The sequence below is a fragment of the Aplysia californica genome, unplaced genomic scaffold (genome assembly GCF_000002075.1).
Source record: "Aplysia californica isolate F4 #8 unplaced genomic scaffold, AplCal3.0 scaffold00075, whole genome shotgun sequence".
Classification (NCBI taxonomy): domain Eukaryota; kingdom Metazoa; phylum Mollusca; class Gastropoda; order Aplysiida; family Aplysiidae; genus Aplysia; species Aplysia californica.
The window spans coordinates 1,181,985-1,208,606 of NW_004797345.1; the positions used below are offsets into that span (position 1 = coordinate 1,181,985).

The window sequence follows — 26,622 nt, forward strand, 5'->3', positions numbered from 1 at the left end:
CACATTATATTATTTCATATTTATTATCTTCCATTCTCAACATTTGCCAAACACGCTCATACATTTGTGAGACAATGGCTAAATCCCAAGCCCTGTCACAAAAGAAATATTACAGAACAAACATGTTACAAGTTTTGTCTGGAAGTGTACAACTAACATGCACTCTCAGTGCCATTTCATTTTCAGGGCCTTGGCTTAGCATATCAATAGTGTTATACTCTCACCGTGTAAATGGTTTCTTCAAAACTTTTCGATACGCCAACCCCCTCCCCGCTTTAAATGAGAAAAGACATTAAAAATAATCCACAGTACTTTTATGTTGTCAATTATATAGAACACGCGGATCCCCGATTTTTTAGGATACACGGATCAACCTCAGCAACGTTTTAGAGCTAAATAAGAGTTGACCTATCTTCCCACTCACACAATAAGAGCATAACTCCATCAATAGGTAAACATGTTATTTACACTGAATGATGATGACAATCATATTTTAATGATCTAAGGTTGGCAGGTAACAAAGTCTACTGGGGATATACATGTCAGACGTTCAAGAGGCCAATTTCCACGCTCTGCTCTATAATACAAAGACAGGCAGCACATGTGCAGTGCTCCAATAGATCTTGTGAAAGACAAAAATATAAAACTAGACAACTGGTTTATTTTGAAGGAAACAAAAAGAAATGACCACAGGTCATCAATGCTTTAGGTTCAAATCAGGTCAGGATATGCATTCATGAAGTGGCTTATCAGGGAAATTTCCACACATGCTCTGCAGCCAAACTCTAAGCACACATTCTCAATACCTTTGAAATAGCAAAGTAGTTTTGCCAAGTCTACATACCTTGCCAGTGACAATGAATAATAGGTTTGAATTACAAGGTGTATTCTTTTGCCAAGTCCTGAGATTCAACTTTTCAGTATGCACCAACAAAGGAACATAACCAGACAAAGGTCCTTTGTTCAAGTCAAGAATGTAAATTAATTACAGTCAAATCCTTTTGAAAGTGGGTACGTGTGCCCTTCAAAGTAAAATAATACAAAACCATGGAAAAAGGGACGAAGCAAACCTGCCACGTAATTAATTATCTTAAAACAATGGCTATCTTTTACAAAAGCTCTCCGGAGACAATGGTCAATGCTTAGTCCAAGATCTTACAGACCATGATGTATCACATCACCTCAGTCCCAGTGACACACCTCTGCAGCAAAGTAGTAAATGCAGTGTTCAAAAAGTGTCTTCAATCAGAATTCCCTGAATCATCATCACTCCCTTCTTCCGAGCTCTCGGAAGCACCCGAATCATCACTCGATTGGTCAAGTCCTTTCAGAGGGATGATCACCCATCCATTCTTGGCATCTTTTAGTCTCCACCATCTCCCCAGACGGTGCTCCTGTCCTACACCCACCACTAAGAAGTCTCCATTGCTTGAAAAGGACAAACTGTTCACAAAGCCATTCTGAAACAGAAAATTAAAATATTATTTCACCTTTCATATACATTTTTACTGGAACAAATTCTTTTTTTGTTGTTGTAGCTTAAATAACTTAACTCTTTATCTCCGCAGGGGATGGAGTTGGAGTGAGGGGTGTAAACCCACTACACCACGACCCTCTTTTGAAACCAAATCTAAAAGTGACATATCACAGTACATCACTAAATTGGTCATTAAACCAAAACAAAAGAACATATTTTGGTATTTCTTCACCTAATGAAAGAACCGGTAAAAGAGACATTTTTGGCAACTGCCAAAAACTAATATGATGCTGGAGTCATTGTAAAGGAATGTGCCTCAGCTGCTCATCGACACAGCGGTTCCGACAGCGAGCCACTGGCAGCCGCTTGTCAGAGACATAAAGAGTTAAAGAAAGAAAGTGGAATAAAAGAACATAGACCACCTCCTGTAGAGAGAACTACTCTGCTTCAGATCAAACGCTACCCCCCCCCCCCTTCCTCCTCCCAAGAGACAAATACCTGATTTACATTTCATTTCAAGGGGTGAACTGAAAATCCTGTGGCATTTGTCCTGGGGGCACATAATCAAACCGAGATCTGCAGGGAACTAAACCTACAACCCTTAAATCATAGATCACAATTCCAGTAGCCACGCCAATAGCAAAACATTTTTATCAAATAAAACATGTCAAAATTAAAGCTGTTGATACCCAGAAAAAAACTCACCACAGGCACTTCAAACAGAGGAGACAGACTCTTGAAATTGGGGCCACATTTCCAAAGTCGAACCAAACCATCCTTGGAACCTGAAATGACAGACAAATTCAAATAAATAAGGAATTTGTGGTTTTGTTTGTGTGAGAAAGGGAGTTATCTACACAATCATCATCATCCGGTGACTTGCATACTGGCGTGGGCGATCATGGACCTCCACTTCACTCTGCCTTGCGTTGCAGTGATGGTGTCTGTCGTTCTTGCTATTCCCAGCCATGTTGTCAACTTGTCCGGCAACTTTTCCCCCTGTCTGCCTCTGCCTCTCTTTCAATCAAACTTTCCTGTTGTTGCAACATATTCTCCAATGCTTCTTTCTGCATTGTGTGCCCAATGAACTTTGCCTGTCGCTTTCGAATATCCGTCATAAGCTGTCATCTGCAATTTGCTTCAACCAAGACTTTTTCATTTGTTTTTCTAGCTGTATGCAGCATGTGTCTTATGAACCACAACTCTGTCGCCTCCATTGTTCTTTCCAGCTATCTATTGATTGTCCAAGCTTCGCACCTGTATAATAGGATTGGCTGGATGTAACTTTTTAGTACTCTTTTCTTGTTTCCAGTAACAGATTAATTTCTAAACAATAATGGTCATTTAATGCACGGAAAAAGCAAGACAGACTGGTGGCATCAGTGGTTTCATGGTTAGACTCTCAGACTCTCAACAGCAAGGTCATGGGCTCGAATAACAAAAGGGGGACTGCTGTTGGATCCTTGGGAAAGGTGCTTTTCACAACTTTTCATCACTTCACCAAGATGGAAAGGGTACCCTGCTATAAACAACAAAAGATCTCGTCAGTTTGACAAGTGTTTGTTTTGTTTTTGTTGTTGTAAAGTGTTTTACGGCGCTCGCAACTGCATAAGGTCATATGAGCGTGTGGGACACACCTAATATTTTCAGTTGGTAGGAAATTTTGAATTTTGCCCGGGTGGCGGCTGAAGCCTACTCTTATCGATTTTAGACCACCAAGGGATCTTTAACGTGCGCAACTTGCACACGGGCCCACCGAGATTTTTCGCCCTTGTCCGAGAAGGCTAGGTGTAGATCTTTCCTACCAGAAGATCAGGGGAGTGGCAGAAAGACAGCAGTAAGGAGGAGCCAAGGAGTAGCAGTAGAAAGGCTGCAGAAAGAGTTAGGAGCCCAGAGGAGGGGGCAAAGGAGGTGAGGGGGTGGGGGCAGAAAGTGGAAATGAAAGCAGACAACAGAACATTGCTAAAGAGCAGGAAAGGAGGTGAAAGGAGACAATTTTAGAGAAGAAAATGTTTCGGTTGCTACCCGGATTCGAACCCGGAACCTTTGAATGAGAGGCCAACACCTTAACCTCTAGGCCACGAAAGCCCCCGACAAGTGTTTGAACCATTGATCATCTGCTCGCACTGTAGGAAGTGGAGAATGTTTCTGATTGTTCTAGGGTCTGCTGGAGTTACCATAGTTGTGAAGTGGGTAAAACATGCCGTACAGCATGGATATGCGCTATATAAATGCAAATATTATTATAACAGTGAAAAAGAAGAAGAAAACCTACCAATTCCCTCTCCCCCCCCCACCGATCTACACAGTGCAAAAAGACGACGGACCCCCACTGTCTCATATAGAAAAGAGACCACACAGATGGCACACTGAAGATAGAGCCTCACATTTTTGAAGGGAGCGTAAACTGTCACATAAAAAACAGATAGGGAATCTGCACCTCAGAAAAAAAAAAACTCTTACCTGAAGCCACCAGATCGGAATATTGCAAGGCAGCCACTGCAGAAATCCAGTCCTCACTGTTTTGACCTGCTGGTGTGCCATGGGCATGTTGCCGCGTCACTAATGGCTTCTTCTTCAACACACTCCACAGACACAGGGAACTAGAAAAAAATGTAAGATATTCACAAAGTGTTACTGAAAATTCAAAGATATTCATAAGAAGTTGTAAACTTACATCAAACTGTCTTACAACCTGACCTTAAAGCTCTGTAAACATAGCAAAGCGTTAAATGGCAACAGTCCACATAATTTCCGCAAATTCTTTTACTAAACTATGTGTCAGTCGTAAATGTTTTAATCTACTTTTTTTTTATTTAAAGCTTGCACAATATAAGTCCTGATATCCAAAAAAACTGTGCTGGTCATCAACACCATCTAAAGATACAAGCAGGGTTGGGTTGATTTAAATCAAGTTGAGTTGATTTAAATCAGTTGATTTTTTAAAATTTAAATCAAATTGATTTTTTTTTTTTATCAGTGATTTAAATCACTTTTTAAAATATTTATTTCTATTCAGTTTTTACACATTTCAACATTCAGAATTCCTTTCCTTGGTTTCATAAAACAGATATAATATAAGGTTTAGTAGACTAATATATTCATGCTTAAAGGTCTGCTTTCCCCCTTTTCACTGTAAAATTATAATACATATTCAAATTACTTTTTTTTTCCATAATTGAAATCAGAGCTGGGTTGATTTAAATCAGTTGATTTTTTTTATTTTAATCAACTTGATTTTTTAAATTAAAATCAGTGATTTAAATCACTTTTCAAAAAAATGTATTCAGTTTTTACATATATTTAAACATTCAGAATTCCTTTCCTTGGTTTTATTAAACAACATAATGTTTAGTAGACTAATATAATCATGCTTAAAAGTCTGCTTTCCCCCGTCACTGTAAAATAATACAGTTCTCAATTTACTTTTTTTTCATAATTGAAAATCAGGGTTGGGTTGATTTAAATCAGGTCGATTTAAATCAGTTGATTTTTTAAAATTTAAATCAACTTGATTTTAAAAATAAAACTCAGTGATTTAAATCACTTTTTTAAAAAGTATTCTGTTTTTACATCTTTAAACATTCAGAATTCCTTTCCTTGGTTTTATAAAACAGATGATAAAAGGTTTAGTAGACTAAAATAATTATGCTTAAAAGTCTGCTTTCCCCCCTGTCACTGTAAGTAGTAAAATAATACTGTAGATCTATTCAATTTACTCTTTTTTCATAATTGAAATTATCATTTTCTTTTTCTTTTTAGACAAACACAAGCGCGCGCACACATACACTGTAATAAAAATGCAAGTTTATCTACGCATAACCCCTTCCTTTTAGACTGACATTTTCTTTATTTTTTGTCTGTAGCCATAATTCACTGATATAGATCTAGAAGATAAAGGCTTTCTAAAATTGCAGTTGCTTAAATTAATCATTAGTTAAAATAAAGACAATGCATTTTGCACTAAAAGAACTTACTTTTAGCCACAAAAAATCACAAACTGTGCCGACATTTTTTTTAAAAATTTAAAAATCCGATTAAAATTTTAAAAATCTTGATTTAAATTTTTAAAATCGATTTTTTTTTTTTTTATTTAAAAAATCAAAAAAATCACCAACCCTGGATACAAGAATAAGATATTTTCTCTAATACTTGGGCAACAACATAAGCCTACTGCAGTAAAAAGCAGACAAAACATACCGCTAGAGATCTGTAATCATACACAAAAACACCCTCCAACTGGCAAGTGGGTTTACATCTTACCTGTCTTCCGAACCACTGAAGAAATTCCCTTCGTTGATCAAAGCCACACACTCAATGGAGCCCCTAGTAAAAAAGATAAGAAAAAAAACGAAACAAACATTATTTACCCCTCTGTGACACTGTAACAAGGTTTTCTTAGCATGCGAGTTCATTTTCAAAGATTCCTAACAACAGATCTTGATAACCAGTAACAAATGCCTTCATTTTTCTTGACTTGTTACAACTAGTCAGAAGTTGTGGTAAATGTAACATCTTAGTTACCATGTACATTAATTCTCAAGTCTTAAAAATTTATACGGAGTAAAAGCATCATTTCAAGGAAAAACACAGAAGGAGTATATTTGTCTTATTAAAGAAGTGCATCAGTGATGTCAACTGGGAAGTAGGCTACAAGCTGCACTGTTAGAACATGATCATCAATACAAGACTGCGAAAAAGTTAAGAAGTTGACCAAAACACAGCTACCCTTAGAGCCCCAGATTAAAAATAAATGTATGACACAGTTCAATTGTCTGCCATAAGTAGCAGAATTCTCACCGCAATGTTACTTTAATAAAGACTGTTTATTGTACTTCTTTCATTTAAAACACAAAATTTTACATTTTACTGCACCGACAGCTGGATATCATGCTATTTATTATTGCAATTAGTTCTTTTCTTGATAAACAAATGAAGAAAACAAAGAAAACTTCCACGTCAGGAAGCCATAGGCAATAAAGCAGCCCAACCAAACGTCAATCCATGTATCTAGAAGAGGGAATGAAGATCATAGTCACTTACTCATGGCCGTAAAATAGTAACTGTGAATCTTCCGGGATTTTCCAGATGTGGATAGACCTGTCACTGCCCCCGGACGTGATAGCTCTGTCCCTGTTCAAACTGTCTATACACGTGATGGGGGAATTGTGTCCATATCTGCATTAAAAAAGAAAAAGTATGGACTTAAACAGGAATTGAAATCAATACAAACATAGAGGAGAAAATAAATGTTATGACAATGACCTCCCCCAGTAACAGGAACTCTACCAAATCAATGATGGATAAATATAGGATGATCTTGTGCTGAGAATACATTTTCACGAGGAAAGGAAAATAACATTTGTAACATCAATCTAGAAAGGAGATTTTCAAATTTGTCTGACCAAATACAGTCTAGCAATGCACATAGCAAACAGATTTTCAGGTCCTGAATTTATTCTTATGTTTGTATTTCTTAGTGTTTATAACACCTACCTAGCGAAACTTGTGCATAATGAACAAATTTCTGCAACCCACAGATTTTGTTATGCCCGTGCCAGACTGTATGCCACAGTGATTATAAACTGGAAGTTTTTGGAGAAGTGAACAAATTTTACATACACTCCGTGAGACTGAAATTATCGAGCATTTTAACTCACTCAGCACTGAGCCCGAGATAGTAGGGTTGCGCACTTCTGCGGTCGGCCCTGAACCCTACAGTATCGGGGTGAATACTTCTACTGCTTAATAACATAAACACACATCAAATTCTTGACCTGCAGTTGAAAATAACTTAGCACATAGTAACAAAGTGGGAAATGAAAACGAGTCTTGGTCTTTCATTCGAGCCACTTTTAAGCACCTACCTATTGTCTGCAACACTATCATCATCATTTTACCACATAAAAATGCACCTAGTCTGCACACTTTTTATTTGAACTTTATAAAGTTTTCAGAAGACATTTAATTCTACTTGTGGATGAATATATTACGCTCTTTTTAAAAAAATTAATCTGTGGGTGTCACTGACATGGACTATTACACACACTTTCATTGTATTGCTGACTGTTCAAAATCAAATAAAATGTCATTATCTCTAGCAACAAGCCAGCAAAATGACTAATGTTTCTTACAGCATTAGACCTCTTTTTTCATTATAATTCTTTTAAAATTTCCGAAAAAGGGTTTTCATTCAGCTGACAATCAAAAAACACAACGAAGCATTGAAAATTCTCTTATATGCAGCAGTGATAATTATGATGTATAGGTACAGAAGCAAACAAGAGGAGCCGCCAAATAAAACGGAATATCAAAAACTTTCAGGGCTACAACTAAAAAAGAACTCCCATAAAGAACATCAAATATGCACTCACAAAGTTTCCACATAGGCTAGTTCATCAACACTCCAGACTTTCACCGCTTTATCCGTTGAGCAACTGAACAACGTGTGGGTACCTTTTCTGAAAGACACGCCCTGAAACAAAAAAGGTATACAAAAGAGGTGAAGAGAAGCAAAGACCCAATATAACATTCATCAAAGTCATATGAGATTGACTGTTATTCTTATTACATTATGTTTTCATTGGGCAGGAATTCCTTAGAATCATTAACTAACACCATTAGCTTATGTATAAAAATTGCAAAGCAGAAAGGCAAAACAAAGTATAAGGAATAATTGGGGATAAACCCTTTAAAATCCTCACTAACAACCCATACACTTTTGTGGTCTCTCCAGGGAAACCCTGTAAATGCATATATCCGATATGAGAAAAAAAAAGGAAATATTCACAGGTTCAAGAACCAAACTAAGTCAAAGAACTCGGCACCATACTAATTCAAGATGGGAGAAATAGATTTATATAGTGGCTGTGTTTGATGTCGACAGTTATGGCAACTCAATACAATAATGGCCAGCATTTTGAAAGAACAAACTAGGACAGTAAAAATACAGAAAAAAACTAGAAAGGCTACACTACACTAGAGCCCTCGCCAACCAACTGTTCCAGTTATTTTTTCAAATTTGGAAAATTCTTTAACTGTTTTGAGAAGTGTGTCCATTGACACAATAACTGCCATTTAAAGCAGGCAAGTTTTAGTTTAACACTTTACCATCACAAGACTCATACAGTAAAAACCCTTGCCATCAAAGGTAAAGGCATTTTGGGGGAAAACCAAAGAAACTGGGTGGTAAACATCACCGATCGGCCAGATGGGACAGCAAAGTGTAAAGTAAGTTTTACAGCATTTGCAACACAATATGATCATCATACAAGTGCTGAAGATTAGAGGTGTTACAAGAGAGTAACAAACACAAAAAAGAAAGAGAGGAGATAGGGACAACAGATATCTAATAGGAAAAAAAGAGCAAACCACACCAGAACACCCGCCCATTTAACTCTTTATCTCCGAGGGGGGTAAACCTACTACGCCTGGGCCCTTTTTTGGTGCTAAATCTAAAAATGACAAAAACGTCATTAAATGGGTCATTAAATTGAAATTAGCAAACCTATTTTGATTGTTCCTTATCTAATGAGTGAACTTCCAGTATAAGAGACCTGTTTTCGGCAACTGCCGAAAAGTAATTTGATGTCGAAGTCGCCGTAAAGGAATGTGCCCGAGCCACTGTCAGCGGCTCACCGGCACAGGGGTTAAGACCGTGAGCCGGGATAAAGAGTTAAGGCAGGTAAAGAGCGATACAGATGGACAAGAACAACAGAAGGAAAAATAAAGGAGTGTGACCTACAGGAAGTGCCCTCCAAACACTGGCTCTATACTTCTTGCAAGTTTGAGAAAAATACTCACAGTAACAGGTCCTCTGTGACCTCTGAACTTATGAATGAAGCTACAGTCATGTGGGTTCCATAACTTCACCATGTTGTTCATGTCTCCTGCTGCCTGGAGAGATAATCAAATAACAAAACTTGAAACAAACTAATCATACCAGGCCCCACCCCACACCTTAAGCTAAGACTGAGCACTACATTTTTTTTGGAGTAAGTCGAATTGCTTTGAAAAAAGAAATAAATAAACAAACAACAAAAGCATTGCATACTCAGGAAAAACACAAATTTCCCGTTGCTAACTTAAAATGCCACTCTTGATAATGTACCCAAAAATCAAAGAACACTGAGCAAAAGAGCTCAAACTTTCAACTTCTCTAAAAATCAATAACCCTATTCAGTAGAACTTACCAGAAAGTTACCATCTGAGGAGATAGCCAGACACAGAATGTGGTCAGTGTGTCCTATGTGGACATCCTCTGTACCTTTCCGACCACCTTTGATAGTCTTCACTTTCAAGCCAGACTGCACATCCCCTGGTGAAGTGAAGTGGAGGGGGGAAAAAGATAACATCAAAATGTCGCTTCCATACTGAACTTGAATCATAAAAGCCTACTATCTGCTCATCATGATTTCATGATATCTGAAATGAATTCATTTCCACCGAAAGGGAAAAAGATAAGCTATGTAGTTCACAAAAGGGCAGGGAAGCTTTAAAATGGTGGCAATATAGCAAGTTTTTCTCTATGAATTTTAGTACAGCATGGAGTATTTAGACAGTATACTTGACTCCTAACACTTTCTAAAAAGCAATTGTCTTTTAGATCTGTAGTACTTTCTAAAACAAATGTGTGGCATCGTGGTGAAGTCAGGTACTCATAACAAAACTGAAATAAAAGAAACTGGCACTTTTCCGCCCATTGGTATATTTATCGAACTTTTGTTTTGGCTCAAAAAAATTGTATGCCCATATAAAATACATTTCTGTGTGGATTTTACTGAAAAACGTCGTTGATCAACAGCAGAAAACATGTAAATTTATAGTTTCCAAATGCCCAAAAATTTACAAACATGTGATTCAACCACACACCATGACACATATGACCACTGATCAGTGGAATATAATCCAGCCAGAGTGCGTCACAACTATTTCATTATGGTTACTTACATTTGCAAATATTGCAGTCTTTACTAGCTGTGAACACAAATTTGTCGTCTGGAGTTATCACAACAGCTGTAACAGGTAAACTGTGTCCCCTGAAGACTCGCAGATCTTGCGGACGGGGGCATGAGCACTGAAACGGGAAGAGAAAAAAAAGTAATGAAATAAGATAAAATTATGGGCATCAGATTCAATGGACATATATATTTCTTTGTCCTTCGTCCTTAAATCAAGCACATCCACACCCCCCCCCCCCCCCGCTCTCTCTCTCTGTCTCTCTCTCTCTCTCCCTCCCCATCGCTGAGCGATGGAGAAAAACACATAACAGGCAGAAAACAAACAGAAACAAGTGAGGTTGAGAAGAAGCTGAATCCAAAAAAAAAACCATTGTAAAAAGGAATTCAACTTTCATTCCAAGACAAATTTCACATACTTTCGTTTTGTGGATATTTTCTGAAATCATATAGAAATTCAAAAAGCATCACTGAGAAATGGTTTTCACAAAAATTAGAAAAGAATCGATGCAAACTGAATTTTAGAATCAAATTAAATTTAAAACAATATACAAATAATAATTGTTTAACAATAAAAAGGGTAACTACACATTGTACGAAAGTCATTCTTTACTATGTTTCAAATTTCAATCTCTTTATCATCAATATTGTAATCTAACAAATTTTCAAGACTTTCCTTTAAGTAAGTGTCTTACGGCACATACAACAAATTTCAAGTATTTTGACTAATTGAGACGTATGTGTGAACAAACACTGACAATGACAAGCAAAAAAAAAGCTTTTATACTCACAGTGTCTGCAACTTCTTTTGTCAGTTTTCCAGCCTGCTCAGACTGAAAAAAATAATTTATTTAACATTATATTATTTCAGTGTCAATATCATCATATAATTCACAAGAATGTGAAATCGCAACAAGTTTTCAAATAATAATGTTTAATGTCATTACGACTGATGAAACGCCATGTTCAACATTCCTGGAGTCTATCTGAATATAGATTTACATAATCATTCCAGAAAAGCTCCCAATTTCCTGATGCGCAAAATTTAACAACAGACTGCATACCTACTTTAATATTTGAAAAAGAATTACCTAAAAATTTCGACAATACAAAAAAACATGCCAAAACATGAGTAACTAGGCAACCTGTAACAAAAACTTAGAAAATCTGCCAGTTAAAAATATCCTACATAAAGAAAAAAAAAAGTCCTATCACTTTGAATGAGATATTGGCTGTCCATGTCCTCACTTCTTAAAGAAGGAATTATGATAAACACAAGTGTACAGTACATTTTTCACAACAGAAATAAACAAAGCAACAACAAAAATGTATATCAACTGGGTCTGAGGGTAATTTTTCTTCAGATGAGGGACCGTTCACAAATGACATCACTAAAATTTGGCCAAAAATGACCCCCCCCCCCCATCTTTCCCAGGTCCAATTTAACTGTGTTAATTGTGTTTGCCAAGAAAACGTGGTACATAACATTTTTTCTTCCTCTCTTTTCTTTTCTCACAACCTTTTAGGACATCATGGGTTGATGTCAACTTTGTAAGGACCCCCCCTCAGCTGATGTCATTAGTGAACGCTCCCTAACCCAACAAATGTTTGGATACCACAAACAAAAGAAAAAAAAATGCTTTTGCTCACAAGTATATGAAACGATTCTAATATCTGAATAAAGCAGACGAATTAATCAAGGAAAGGAACACTTACAATATCATGCTGCAAACGACTTGAAACTGCTTGTTTAACAGCATCCTCATCTTCAATATTTTCTGCCTCTGAAAGATAGAAAAAACTCAGTTACAACATTTTACTAGAAGGTATCTAATGGCAACATATTAAAGATAATTTAGTATGAGATCTGAGCCTAAACAAATTATTCATATCCACTAACATAGACACTCAGTCAAGGCATAATTTACCACATACAAAAGTCGAGGGTACAACATGATGAACTTTTTTTTTTTTTTAAACTCTTGACTTGCATTATACAGAAACTGAGAACTCATTTGACCTTTTCTTTAAAGTAAGTGAGCACATACCTTCATTCTCTAGCTGAGACAAATACTCTTTGGCAAGACGCAAACGTTTTTGTTGTGGTGTTTCTTCCTCATCCTCATCTGAGCTGTAGAATTTTCCTCTAGTTTCTGTTGCTTCATTACTGCTGAAGGAAAAGGCCGTATGGCAGTGAAAGCTGTGTGTTAGTAAGAGTATGGTCATATAAGTGCTAAAGATTATAGGTTTTACAAGAGGGTCATATACAAAGAAAAGGAGAGATAAAGACAATATGAAAAAAACTTATTGGAAGAAAAGGAGAAAGTTGATCAATCCACTATCCCTTCTGCTATACTTTTCAAAAACTTGAGTTAAGTGAGGAGAGAACAGTGGAAAGGCAGAAATAGCACAGAAATACAGTCTTCATAAACAGAGACATCACCACTGAAAATAAGAAAAAAGGGAAAAGATACTTGGACTTCCTTCTGAAAAGGAAGAAAGAGTGAAAAAGTGACTGTGTATAACAGGGAGGAAATTGGGTAAGAAAAGAGGGAGGGACTGTGAAAGTAGCAGAGATTGACATTGAAAATACAAAGGAATAAAAAGGGCCTTTAGAGAGGTACAAAACTAACACCAACAAGTGAGTTGAAAAGAAAGACAGACTTCTGAGCACAACCTTCAAATTGCAACCTCAGTGCTTTCTTGTCCTATTTCCATTTTAATAACAGTGAAACCAGTTCATAACAAAGAGTGAGCGTAAGAAAAGGCCACATTTTCAATGCTTTAAAAAAAGTGAAAATTGGACAAGAAAGCACTGAGGTCACGAAATATGGGCATTTGATGGTATTTTCACAAAATCATACTGAAGTTCTAAACCATCATTCAAAACACAAAGTTTTACTCATTAAGAAAAGATTGTCACATTAGATGTTAAAATTATATTAAATTCAACGGTAAAAATTGTACTATCATTAATATCTTCTGTAGTACATGTATTACTGGGTTTCTACAACTATTGTATAATATAACTATAGACTAGGACCTTTAAAATGAGGAAAACAGATATGAGTGCTTCATTATTTCATATGATTAACATCACTTAGCTGTGGGATGCCAAACTTTAAGTGTAATAACGTGACCAAAAACTATATGTAAGCCCAACTCGGGTGAAACGAGAAATAAAAGACAGCAACTCAGTACACTATAATACATTTCTAGCAGCCTTTGAAGAAGAAGAATGGAGGAAAAAATCAATAATGCTCATCCAACAGGGGATGTGTGGTCCTGATCTGAGATGAAATAGAAGTTCCCATGATTATAAAAATTCAGGGAGACAACACATGCTGTGACAAGAGGCAAGATTAATATAACATCTGCCTTTTCCACAGGATACCTCATGTTACTGACAATCGCTCACTCACCTGTCAACATCAGAATCACTTTCAACCTCCTCAGACAAAGCCTTTTGATTTTTCAAGCCTTTCTTTTTCCCTAAGCTTTTCTGATCCTGCGAATATGAGAAAAAGCAAAACTCTTTAATGGAGACTGATTACACAGTTGAACTTGACCTGGACAGCCACTCACTATCTGAAAGAAAAGTGGTTGTCTTAGACGGGTGGGTGTTAGGGACAGTGTCATTATATAATAATATGTAAAAAATGTGTGTGTGTGTGGGGGGGGGGGGGGGGGGGTCCTTTATTTATTGTTTTGTTTTAGTAGCTTTTTTAAGCACTGGCAACACAATTAGATCATATATAAGTGCCAAAGGTTAGAGGTGTTACAAAAGAGTAAAAAACATTAAAAAGGAGAGATATAACAACAGAGGTTTGATAGGAAAGGAGTTAACTACACCAGAGCACCTGCAAACCACCTGCTGGTCATTTGTATGAAGAATAACAATTGCATGATCTCTTCAGTTACAGTAAAAGAACACTGTATATACCCAGTGCCTTGGGGGAAATAAATGGATCAAGAACATATTAAAAGTCCTGGAAATAGCTGATAGGCGTGCACATCACACTTATATACTTTGAACTATTACTATTTCACTGTCAAAACACAGGTTCCCCGGGCAATGCCACTGACAGAAGTGACTTTGTGCTGCTGAGGCTAGAGAGGTAAGTAGAGAAAGCCTGATTCCTTATTCGAATTTCTCTGTTGACATCCACCCCTTGGCGCTCACATGACCGTTTGCAGTTGCAAGCGCCGTAAAAACTTTACTAAAATTAAAACATAAACATTTAAAATGCGTTTGTATATCTTGAACACAACTTGATAAAATGCATTGAAACCAGTTTCTGGTTATTTCTTAATTGAGAGAATGTTTATCGGACTGAAGAAAAAATTCCTGGGGAGGTGGATTCTTTCATTCGTACTTAATTTTGATGATAATTAGGATAAAAAATAAATTCAGACTTCTCCAGAGCACATACAAAAAGAAGTTGCAGGGTAAACGAAACTATTTGTGGATTATTCGATAAGTCACACTCCCACTACTCCCATCAAGAAACCTTCACTACATACATGCAGGGAAAAAATTACATAAAATCAAAGTCTGCTCTGACAAAAAAAAACCTGTTCCTTTTTTAAATGGTTTTATAAGAAACACAAGTCACTGAACAGGGTAACGGCTATTTCAGCTTTTTCTTTAACAAAAATAAACGAAAGCCTCAGTGAGATGGAAGCATACACCTGCCAATGACTACTTGACAAAAAATATGAGTTTTTCTCAGAAGTCTCCAAAAAAAATTTGAGTTGGGGGAAAAAAAATCAGTCTACACAACCCCAGTTAATTAAAATAGTCATCATATTTTCAAAGGTAGGCTTAAGTCCCGCTGCAAACTGCTGCATTATTCATGTGTATTTGCATATCATTTACAATTGCTGTGCGCAAGAAAGAGTATTTTCAGGGGGCTGGACAGGCCAGATTGTACTGTAGTAACAGAAAGGCAATTTCAGCTGGTAGGCAGTCACAGGGAGTAAGCAGTAATAGTAAAAAAGAAGACGAGTAGTCTGTAGTAGTAAAAAAAGAAAAGTGAAGTTCGAAAATTATTATTATTTTAAATTACGAATTGACCATTTCTCCGAGTGCTCTGGAAAATAAACTTAACCTCTATTTTTCCAAACGGTTTCCGTTCTCGAGATTTTTTTGTCATTTGCGAAATTTAGGCGCGATCTTTCATTCCGCCATTCTGTGACTGGGAAGGAGCATTTTTTGCATCGAATTCAATTTCTGGAGCAGAGAGCTAGATTTCTAGATCTAGAGATTTTTAAATGTCTTGAATATTTAGATACTTTAATTGTGGTTGCGGCAACATTCCCGGACTATACTTCATGGATGCTAAACTAATGCTGTGATAGCTAGCGTTGTGTCTTCTTCAAATCGATAACACTCGCTCACATCTACGAGTATGCAAGTGCGATGTAAGTGTAAGGCACAGTAAAGCGATGTGGTGTGCTGGCAAGATGCTGGTATCACGCACCAGCAATCGGCACAAGTGCAATCGCTGGATATAGATCTAGTGAGTGAGAGGAAGCAAGATAAAGCTGTCATCATCTTTCTTCTCAATTTACGTAGTGTACAGCAGTACAGCATCCGAATCAATCTGGGCGGAAGAAAGGTGCTGCACAATCACAGACAACCGAACCTAACAGTTCTCGGCTACCCAGTTCTGCAAGTTGCAAAGAAAATAAATCTAGATCTAATCCGAGTCGGTAGGCTGCTGGCTGCCGTCGTGTGGTCATGTTGCCACCGTGAATGACAACAAAGTGGGAATCCCTCAAATGACGTCAAACAAGACGGCTGTTCCTATAAATATTGGCCAATGGCGTATAGTTGTCGTTCTCTAATTCTAATTATCCACCTGTCTCACACACACACACACCCACACAGTAAACACACCACACATCATACCATATAGATCTACACGCGGGATACTCCATTCGCAAATAACCAACAAATCTCGAGAACGGAAACTGTTCGGAGAAATAGAGTTCAAGTTTATTTTCCCGAGCAAAGGGAGAAATAGATCTAGAATCTAGATCTAGAGCCAGCCTAAAAGTAAATCTAGACTTCTAGAATCTAGATCTGGGCCCTATAGGCTAAATTATAAATTAGGCCTACTTTGATATCGAAGTCGCTAGACTGCTAGTCTAGCCGTACTAAACTTAGATCTAGGTTTGGCCTTGCCGACTCACACCTGTTAAGTACACAGGTCTCATTAGATCTAGATCTAGTAATTATTCAGGTTCAGATACATGCAAGTCAGTAAGGCACCTTTTGGTTTTGTCTGAAATACGATACTTCAGGCATTGCAAACTAAAAATTTCATTTACAATTCAGCCATCAATATAAAGTACGGTTAGCCTGACAGTCTAGCCGTCCTTAAGTACAGCTAGCCTGGCTGGTTACCCGTACTTAAGTACGGCTAGCCAAGAAGTCTAGCCGTACTTAAGTACGGCTAGACTGCCAGTCTAGCCGTACTTATCTTAGGCCCTATTAACATTAGAAAACAGGAGGTTTAAAATAACATGCACTGTCATAAAGGCACCTGGTTTCGTCTCAAATACAAATACTTTAGGTAAGTCCTGCAAACTAAAAATTTATATTTACAATTCAGGAGGCCTATTTTTTTTCGAAGTGACTATTTCTCCGAACGTTCGGAGAAATAGTGCCGATCTTTATTTCTCCGAACGGTTTCCGGCTTCCGCTCTGGTCGTGATTGTTTGCCTATTTGCGAGAGTTCGGCGCCAACTTTCATTCCGTCATTCTGCGAGGTCTGGGAAGGAGCAAATCAAAGGTGGTATCTGTTCTCAGCTTCCCCTCCGGCCGTGTGCCCACTGGTTTAGCGAGGCGGGTACTGCCTGAGGCACCCGAGAGACGGAGAAATTTGACCCTCTTTTCTATTGAGTGGACGGTTATCGTCCATTAAAAAAAAAACCGGAGCAAATTTTTGGGTTTAGATCTATTTCAATTTTCAAGAGCTAGATCTAGTCTAGAGATTTTTAGATGAGTGTAAAAACGTGAAAAAGAAAGGTTTCACAACAGAATGAAATCAAAACTAGAACAGCCCAGAAACAACCACAACAATTAACAAATAAGGGCGTGTGTCCACCTGTCCGAAGAAGATTGACCGTTTTAACCCTAAATGTGCGTAATTTGTTTTTAAAAAGTACAGGATATTGCATGGAAATTATGGAATCACACACAGGGGGCCTGCCAGTGTCAGTACATGTAATTGGTTTTGGTGGAACGCTCTAACATAGCACATTTAAATCTATACAGGTATATATATTTAGAATCTAATGAAGGTAGGAACATCAAATTAAATGACGTTACACAATACCTTTTGTAGGAACATCAAATTAAATGACGTTACACTATACAACCCCCCCCCCTTTTCCCCAACAAAAAAAATTAATAGAAAAACAACACATCAGAACAATAACAAGAAAAAAAAATACACACCAACAAAATATAACACCACAAAGAGGGAAAAATAAACGAAAAATAAAAGAGGAACAGCAATACAAATCGTATGTAACTGTAACGTATTCAACAAATCAACGTGGTGACAACAAGTGAGAAAGAGACGAAGTGAAGCTAAGTGAACTTTCTTTCAAAAGTAAAGAGTTTCATTTTCTTTTCTTTTTTTTTGACTTTTTCGGGGACCAAAAAATCGAGCCACGATTGATTGGTCGCGGCCTCGACAAACGCAGATGCTAGCTCTATGTGTCGTTATCAATAACCCTCCATAGATCTAGATCTAGACAGCTCACGAGTGAACGCAACACATTAAGTTTAAGAGCAGCACCCTTCATAGGCCACACGTCATATCTGTAGCGAAAAACTGTTTGGAACTGTAGCATTTCTTTATATAAATACGGACATTTTTTGGACCGATTGAACCATATTGTATACGAACAATCTTTGGTAGGCCTATAATATAATTATAGATCTATATTTTATTTTTATTATCCGAAATATGCGGGAAAGGGTGTGATTTCAGAGTGTTCGGAGAAATAGTGCCCAGCTTTATTTTCCCGAACGTTCGGAGAAATAGTGCCGGGTATTTTAAACCAAGTGACGCGGTGGCAATTGACAAAAATTGACGCTCTTTTGCGTTTGTGGGTAGAAATAGCTTATTGTGCTTGGAGTGCTCGGTGTTGTTCGTTCGCGTCTCTGTCCCTCTGTGTGTGTGTGTGTTTGTGTGTGTGTCTTTTCCTGACCCCCGTCCTCCGATTGATGTTCCCCAATATAAAGTGAATTTCTGCTTGAGTTTGTGAGTGTTTGTGACCTTCTACTTCTAGAATTGCCTGTGTTGGTTCTACACCAAAGTGTAGGCTAAGGCTAGCCTAGATCTAGGCCTACGTCTCATTGAAAACACGCCAAGTTGGTACCGTAGCTCTAGACTAGATGCTCGTCCCATGAAATTATTGAAAACAAATTTATCCATTACACATACATTATGTATAGTGCTAAAGATAGTGTTGTTTTCAGACTTGACACCGCTTCATTCGGTGGCAATTAACAAAAAGTCAATTTTTGTCAATTGCCACCGCGTCACTCGGTGGCAATTGACGCTACCTTTTTTTATAGTCAGTCTAGCCATCATATTAAGAATAAGTACGGCTAGCCCAGCTGTCTAGCTTAAGTACAGCTAGCCAACCAGTCTTGCCGTACTTAACCCTCGTAGCGCTTACCGGAAGCGCTGAGCGAGCTCCGTGCCAGGCTCGCTTAGCCTTGACCGTTCGTGACCTGCCCCGGAGCGCTGGCCGCGCCGTTTGAGGCCCATGCGGGGAATGTTATTGTTTCATTTTGTATCTTGACAGTATGCACGCATACATTCACCAAAACCCTAGACAATTTATAAATGGAAGAGGCTAGCCGTACTTAATGACGGCTAGACTGGCAGTCTAGCCGTATTTATTCTTAATATGATGGCTCGACTGACCATTTACAAAAAATAGGCCTACTGAATTGTATATACATTTTTAGTGTGCAGTACCTAAAGTATTTGTATTTGAGACGAAACCAGGTGCCTTAATGACAGTGTATGTATTTTAAACCTCCTGTTTTCTAATGTTAATAGGGCCTAAGATAAGTACAGCAAGACTGGCAGTGGTTCGTAATGGAGGCATACGTCTCATTCAAAACATGCCAAGTTGGTAGCTCTAGATGTTCATCCATTCCAATGAAATTATAGAAGAAATTGACCCACTTAGACATGAGGAGCTCGAAAGGATATAGATCTAGTCAGGAAACAAGACTTCCATTTTTCTATACAAGATATTTCAAATGTCAAATGAGCTTGATTTTGTATGAAATGATACTACCTGACAAAAAATAAGCTTGTTTGATAGTTTTGAATACCATTGTGCAGGTACAAAGAACAATTTGAGTGTATAACATTCGTAAATTGACCTAAATTATCCCCTTTCGAACCTCAGGTCATTCATACAAGTACAAGAGCGTCCAGAAAGGTTATTCAAATGGGCGTAACTACTCGTAATGTCTTAGTCTTATCAGCTTGTGAGAGGTGGTTATTCATGTGTTTGTAACACTTTATAAAATAGAAAGCTATGATGAAGGATAAAGCATTATTTTCATCATCGGTTAACACACTCCCACGGTATGGCGAAAACACACGTTTCCCGACGCGCGCGCTGTTAACCAACAGTACTGTACACACTGAGTGATCCCGGCGGCCTGTCCGGCACGTCCGATATAGAGATCTAGGCCTAATAATAATCGGTTGCTGATAAGATACGCATCTGGGCACAGACGCAGGATAAGAGTTAAGTACGGCTAGCCTCTTCCTTTTGACTTTTGATATATGCGTTTGATATATACTTCTAGAGTCTAGATTTATTTTGTCATTTAATTCAGTCAACACTAGATCTAGAATCTAGATTCTATTACTATTAATTATTATGTTATATGTTGAACAGTACACAGTCATTGCCTGTCAGCCTGAAGTCTAAATCAAAATGTGAGACCTGGTTATACAAACCTTTGCTTGAAATTTTCTTTTCTTTGTCTTTGGATTCACAAAGAAAGGCATACTTTACGTTGCTCTCGAACCTCAATCTTTCAATAAAACTTATTTGATCTAGCACACACACCACAAAGGAACGCAGTGAAATCAGAGAGACCCACGAGTTGGAGAGAGTGTGTCGATAGACGAACGAAAGTTGACACTTCCTGTTTATGATGTCGTCAAAAATTATAAAACATGGAACAAAGTATCGACTATAGACTTAACGTAAGAAAATCCGTGTGAAGAAGTTAAAAAACTACTTTAACCTGATTGAAGTCATAATATATGATAATATAGATAATAGATGATACTTCTATTACAAATTTGATGTTTTTGAAGCTGATACTTTTCTTATCTAAAGTATTAAAACTTCGAATACTTCAACTACCACGGACTCGATTAATAGTACGCTCTTGTTCTTGTAAAGTTATATTTCATGTCAAATGACCACCACAGAATTCTACCGTGCAAAAGATCAAAATAACGTTATCTTCACCTTTCACATTTTCGCCCTTTATGAATTAATTACTTAAACTGTAGGCTATAATTTCATATTCAACTAAAAATCTAGCATTGATAAAAACTTAACACGTGTTGCTTTTTTTCTTCACACTGTTACTCTAAATTCAAGGGGGAAAAAACTCTGCTTATAGAGTCTAGAACAAAGTTTTGTCGTACCCAAGAAGCTTACAGTGATGTGTTCGTCTTTGACAAAATTGACAGCCTTCGCCCTTTTAACATGCTATGTTCATAACATCAGGTTTTTGTCAAGAGACAACGCTCTCTCTCTCCCTCTCTCTCTCTCCCTCTCCCTCTCTCTCTCTCTCTCCCTCTCTCTCTCTCCCTCCCCCTCTCTCTCTCCCTCTCCCTCCCTCTGGTGCCTCTCTCTCCCTCCCTCTGGGGTGTCTCTCTCTCTCTGTCTCTCTACCCCTCTGTATAAAATTTGCCTCTCTCTCTATGTACCTTTGTTTCTTGTCCTCTCTTTCTTTCTCTGTGTGTGTAATTGTGTGTCTATCTCTGCCCCCCTCTCTCTGTCTCTCCCCCTTTCTTTCTTTTTTTTTCTTTCTCTCAATCTGTCTATCTGTCTCTACCCCCCCCCCCCCCCCTTTTTTTCCTCCTTCTCCGCGTGTCCATCAACGACTTGTTCATGCATCATCAGTTTTGCATGTCATGTACAAGTACAAAGCAGTTCTTTTTATTTTTCTTTGGCTCCCTTTTTCTTTACTCCCCAACCCCTGCCTCCCACCCCGGTGGATTCGTGCGAGCCTCTGATGGAAACTAAACGTTCACTTAATCTTACGTGTGCATATATCTAATATCTATTGACTGAATACAATCAAATTCACAGCATAAGAGACACCTCTTTCAAAACTTGAGACAGCTGAATATATTAATTAAATGTATTCACTTTTCATGTAGGCCTATATTCTTTTTTAAAACCTTCATCTCACTATTTAGCTTGGTTTTTATTACATTCTTTATCATGTCACTGGATCTTTTGGTTCTTATGGTTCTTTCAGTCAAACTGGGATCTAACCTCATACCCTGTTGGTATTCATTCAACTAAGACTAAGAAGGTATCCTATTTTATATAACAAGCTGGGTTGGCTCCAAAAGGCAAGGGGTCGAATCTGCACAATCATAACAAGTGGCAGTGCTGCCCGCACCCACCAGCATAATATATGATAATACGTGTACATATATGATATTATGCTTTAGTAATCAACAAATTATATAAATTTAGTCATCTGGCTTCAGAATTTGTTAAATGGCTTTGCCTGTTCATTAGTTTAAGAGTGTGTTTAAGTTAAAATTAGATCTGCATGTGATGTTGTGACGTTCTGCCCGTCCGGCTCAGGGTAGTATTTCTTCACTTTTTTTTTTACACCGGTAAGGAGGGCAGTGGGTTGGGGTAGCCAAAATTTTAAAGAAAAAAAAACAACAACAACGGAATCAGCGGTATTATGATCGTATTTTCGTAATCCACCAAATTCGTAAAATGATGGGCAGTCCTGCGGTCGGGTGCGGGGGAGGTGGGGGGGGGGGGGGGGGGGGCACCAGCGGTCCGGGCGTTGAACGTCGCAGTCACAGATACAAACGCGTCACAGTCTTTTTTCCCCCTCGGCAACTGATCATTATTACAATGACAAGCTAGATCTAGTCCTGACGTAGATCTACGTAATCAATTTTGCGCTGGTCTATGAAATCAAAGGTTGCCGTTATGCTAGCAACACAACTTTTTGGTAAACAATCGAGATGACACAGGTATGTGCATTTGTACGAATCGGGTCTTTTTTTTTTACACAGCTCATAATATGAAGGCATTTCAGGCACTACTTGTGACTTCTCTTTGTACAATACTTGCTCAGTGCCTGTAATTATCTACACAAAACCTCGTGTTTGCTATAACGAACACTCGGATTCAACGAGATTTTAGGTCAGGCCCGGCGACCTCATTGAATCCGAGTTCCACTCTATACGGACAGTCAAACCCCATTATACCGCCTGCCTTGAGACGAGAATGGAGTTGGCGGTACAGGAAGGCTGGTGGTATAACGAGATAACGTTGGTTGACGTCCTGACAAGTGGTAGACTGATATTTAGAGTCTTGAGACAAACTGTGGTAAGTTTTCCGGTTGCCATGCACGGGGGAAAACAAGTAACAACCAAATTGCATTGAATGTACAGCTCCAGCTGAACTTAACGTAAATTCAGACTGAACATTTCTGCCGGATTTGAAGCTGCAGACGTACAGTTCTTTTTTTATGGCCCAATTCTCGTCGCACAGTACTCCTCCGCCCAGCCTTTTGGTTATCGAACTGATACTGATATCTGACGATGACAGATTTGCAGACAGGCTGAGTTGTCTTGTTTTGTTTTACGACACTTTCAACACAATGAGGTTATATAAGTGCCGAAGAATAGATGTGTTACTGTTATAAGGGAGCAGCCACAAAAAAGGAGAGTTATGAACTATTCAATACATGTTATAAAATACCAAGAAGCCACCGAGTGGGTGTCGTGTGTATTGTGTACCTCTAGTGACTAGTTCGCTGGCGGTATAGCGGAGCAAATTCACAAAGGTGTGTAAAGGCATAAATACTATGTTTGTATATAAATACAGTCAAACCTGCCCTGACGGCCACCTCTATAAAACGGCCACCCGGACAAACGGCCACTTTCCATTTCCCCCCTTGCGTTTTTTCTCTATAATGTAATTGTGTAAAACGGGCACCTGTCCAACGCGGCTGCGGCCACCATATTTTAACACACAACCCCTATCACACCAAGCAATAACACCTGTCTTAGACGGCCACCTTAGTGACTCCATTACGTTTTGTCATAAATTGTGCATTGGCCCCTGGCGTTGTGGGCCAGCCGTCATAATCCTATCACATGATTGTTGTTTGGTAGTCCCTCCAACCGACCATGTTGCGTAAGCCCCTCCCACTGTTGACCAATAAGTAACACATTTTCAGCTGCTGGTGAGGGAAGCGTGTGATCCCTCATGACCCATTTGCCCAGCCCAGAACTCATACACAAATCGTAAGTGAGATGAGTGGTCACTGTTTACCCAGTCTGTAACAAAGTAACAATGGACGTCAACATGAACTTGTGACACAAGCGTCGCTCGTTCTGCGAGTGGTGGCGACCCATGTGTTTGTTTTACCATACACTCGGTCCTCCTTGTCTGACGACACATTTCTTTTTATTGTCACCTTTGCACAAAACGCGGCAACAAAAGAAAAAAAATCCCCGCGAAAACAACAACAACTAAAACAACAATACTTTCGGTTGGGACCTCAGAAAGGAATGATTTTTTTTCTTCATTTTGATCAGTCCTGCCTAAGACGGCCACCTGTCTTATACAGCCACTTTTGTCCTTGACAATGGATGGCTGTCTTACACAAATTCGACTGTAGTTCCTTTTCATACATTGGCAAAACCTGGCGGTAAAAAGGGCTGGACCTATATAACAGGGGCGGTATATCGAGGTTCGACTGTAGTTATACATGTGTAGTAGTAGTAGTAGTAGTAGTATGAAAATTAAAAGAGGAAGAAGGGAGAGAGAAAAAGCAAAAAGAAAAGGTTAAAAGTTAAAAGAATACTTTGATAACTAAGTCAACAACTACACACCATTCTCCCATGCCTTTATCCTTTTCTAAATTCCCCTCTCCCCTCCTGAACCGTTTGGCTCCACTGTATGAAAGAAATGTTCTTGAACTTTTCAAAGGTTTCCTGTTCCAGTTGGGCTTTCTGTTTTTTGTTTGTTGTAGTAAGAGTTTTTTGGGTTTTTTTACAGCACTTGCAACACAAGAATGTCATTTACCTTTTAAAGTGCCAAGGTTTAACAGTTTTACATGTACAAGAGAGTAACAAAACAGTATTTAAAAAAGGAGGAGATATAAGGACGATAGTGATACAGTCCGTGCCGGCTATAAGCACGCCAGCTTAAAGCACGTTTTGGACAAAAGCACGCTAAACGGCTCTTACCGAATTTTTGCTATATAAATTACACGCCTTTAAGCACGGTAACTTCGGCTTTAAGCACGCTTCATTACAAGACAGTAAATACTTTTATGATGACCCATCGAAGATCGAACACAGTCTACACCGCAGCAGTGGAGTGTGTTAAGAGAAACACAGAGAACGCAAGTGATAGAGACACACACTCACACGGGCGGAGAGGAAGGCAGAGAGATGAACACTGCCGCGCGCGTGGACATAGGATCTAGCCTAGGGCAAAGTTACACACTGACTAAAAAATATAAAGAGAGTCAGGGAGACGAGAAAGGGAGGCTGGCTGCGATTTCACCTTTGACCCTCATTTTCCAATAATCCTGATTGTGTATCACGCGCGAGGTGGAATGAAGACGGTGGTATGTATGTGGCACAGCGGGCAGTGGTACGCACAGGCAGCGTGTAGACCTACTAGTGTGCTGTATCGTGACTGGCCGTCAAAATTAAGTTTTCATTTCCCATTTGACCACAAAACAATAACAACCAAGCAAACAAAAATTACTATGGCGGGTAAAAATAACAGTGCACACTTTTGCGGGAACGCTATAGGCCTACTTACAAACAAAGGGAAATAGCACGGGAAATTTTCTACATGAAAATCTCTGGATTATGTCTACTTCGCACTCAAGCACGCTTCGGATTTAAGCACGTTTATGCTTTCTCCCGATGACCGTGCTTAAAGCCGGCGTGGACTGTAGTTGTTTGATGGGAAAGATGGAGAAAACCACCCAAGAGCATGCACCAACCATCCACTTCGGCTATCTGTTTAGAAGCATTGAATGCAAAAAAAAAAAGATATTAAAAACTACAACAGAATATTTGGGTTCACAAAAAACATACACATATGAACAAAAAAACACATGGAAGAAGGGAAAGGAAAAATGGCCTAAAAGGGAAGGCGAAACAGAGAGGGAGGATAAGAAAAAGAACACAAAAACAAGAAATGTCATTTACAGGTCACACATGCATGGGGAAGAGGAGTAGCAAAAAAAAAAAGAAAAAAAAAAAGGAAACGGATTAATCTGTTGATACAATAAAGGTAGATAGGGAACCCCGGGCTCCTACATGTTTTTGTTAATTTAAACGAGAATCAGTCAGGTAAATTTTAATCGCTCGGTCACTTCAGGGATTATACAGTCGACTACAGGTGAGTTGATGTTGTCGGGGGAGTGAAAAAAGATCAACTCATCAAAAGTTCAACTTAACAGATGGGACCTGTAAAGAAGAAGTGGTGCTGGGACCCGAGAGAAAGATCAACTTAAACGAAGATCAACTAAACACAAGTTGAGTCAACTACATAGTCAATAGGCCAATTCCTCAAGATAATAGAAGAAAACAAAGGTTTTGATTCTTCAAACAAACTTCAAATGCATGTATCTTTAAAAAACCTCGGTCCTGCTGTTCCTTTAATTTGCAAGTCAGTCAGCCACAGAATGACTGCTATGAAGGCAATTTTCTCAAAGCTATAGATCTGAAAGTTTGTGTGGTGTCTTTTCAAACCATAAAGGAGCATATTCCATTCCAAGAGTCACCCAAGATATCAGAACAGTTTTTCATGACCAACGGACTGATAGTACAAACAAGCAAAACGAAAAAAAAAAAAAAAAGAAAAAGACTGACAATACAA

General features: G+C 38.4%; 1 protein-coding gene across 2 annotated transcripts; it reads right to left on the reverse strand.

Annotated features, from left to right (window-relative positions):
- LOC101848504 (U3 small nucleolar RNA-interacting protein 2) lies at window positions 1-20,645 on the reverse strand. Of its 2 annotated transcripts, none has more exons than XM_005094102.3 (14): window positions 20,448-20,645; window positions 13,857-13,942; window positions 12,483-12,604; window positions 12,151-12,218; window positions 11,226-11,267; window positions 10,427-10,553; window positions 9,670-9,794; window positions 9,281-9,373; window positions 7,852-7,952; window positions 6,521-6,655; window positions 5,741-5,803; window positions 3,941-4,080; window positions 2,183-2,262; window positions 1-1,460 (listed from the first exon to the last, which is right to left on the reverse strand). In XM_005094102.3, exons 1-14 carry the CDS (start codon window positions 20,496-20,498, stop codon window positions 1,242-1,244), a joined length of 1,452 nt encoding a protein of 483 aa, XP_005094159.1. In that variant the 5' UTR covers window positions 20,499-20,645; the 3' UTR covers window positions 1-1,241. The 2 variants fall into 2 exon arrangements, with proteins under 2 accessions (XP_005094159.1, XP_005094160.1); XM_005094103.3 differs by having other exon boundaries at window positions 12,483-12,601; window positions 20,448-20,643.
- Window positions 20,646-26,622: the final 5,977 nt, after the last annotated feature.

Bases quoted from the DNA above. Each gene is read 5' to 3' on its own strand.
- LOC101848504 (XM_005094102.3), bottom strand. From the start codon at position 20,498: ATGCCTTTCTTTGTGAATCCAAAGACAAAGAAAAGAAAATTTCAAGCA. The intron at 9,795-10,426 runs GTAAGTAACCAT...TCACTTCACCAG, and splicing joins AGACTGCAATATTTGCAAAT to GGGATGTGCAGTCTGGCTTG. The intron at 7,953-9,280 runs GTGAGTATTTTT...TTTTTGTTTCAG, and splicing joins GTCACAGAGGACCTGTTACT to GGCGTGTCTTTCAGAAAAGG.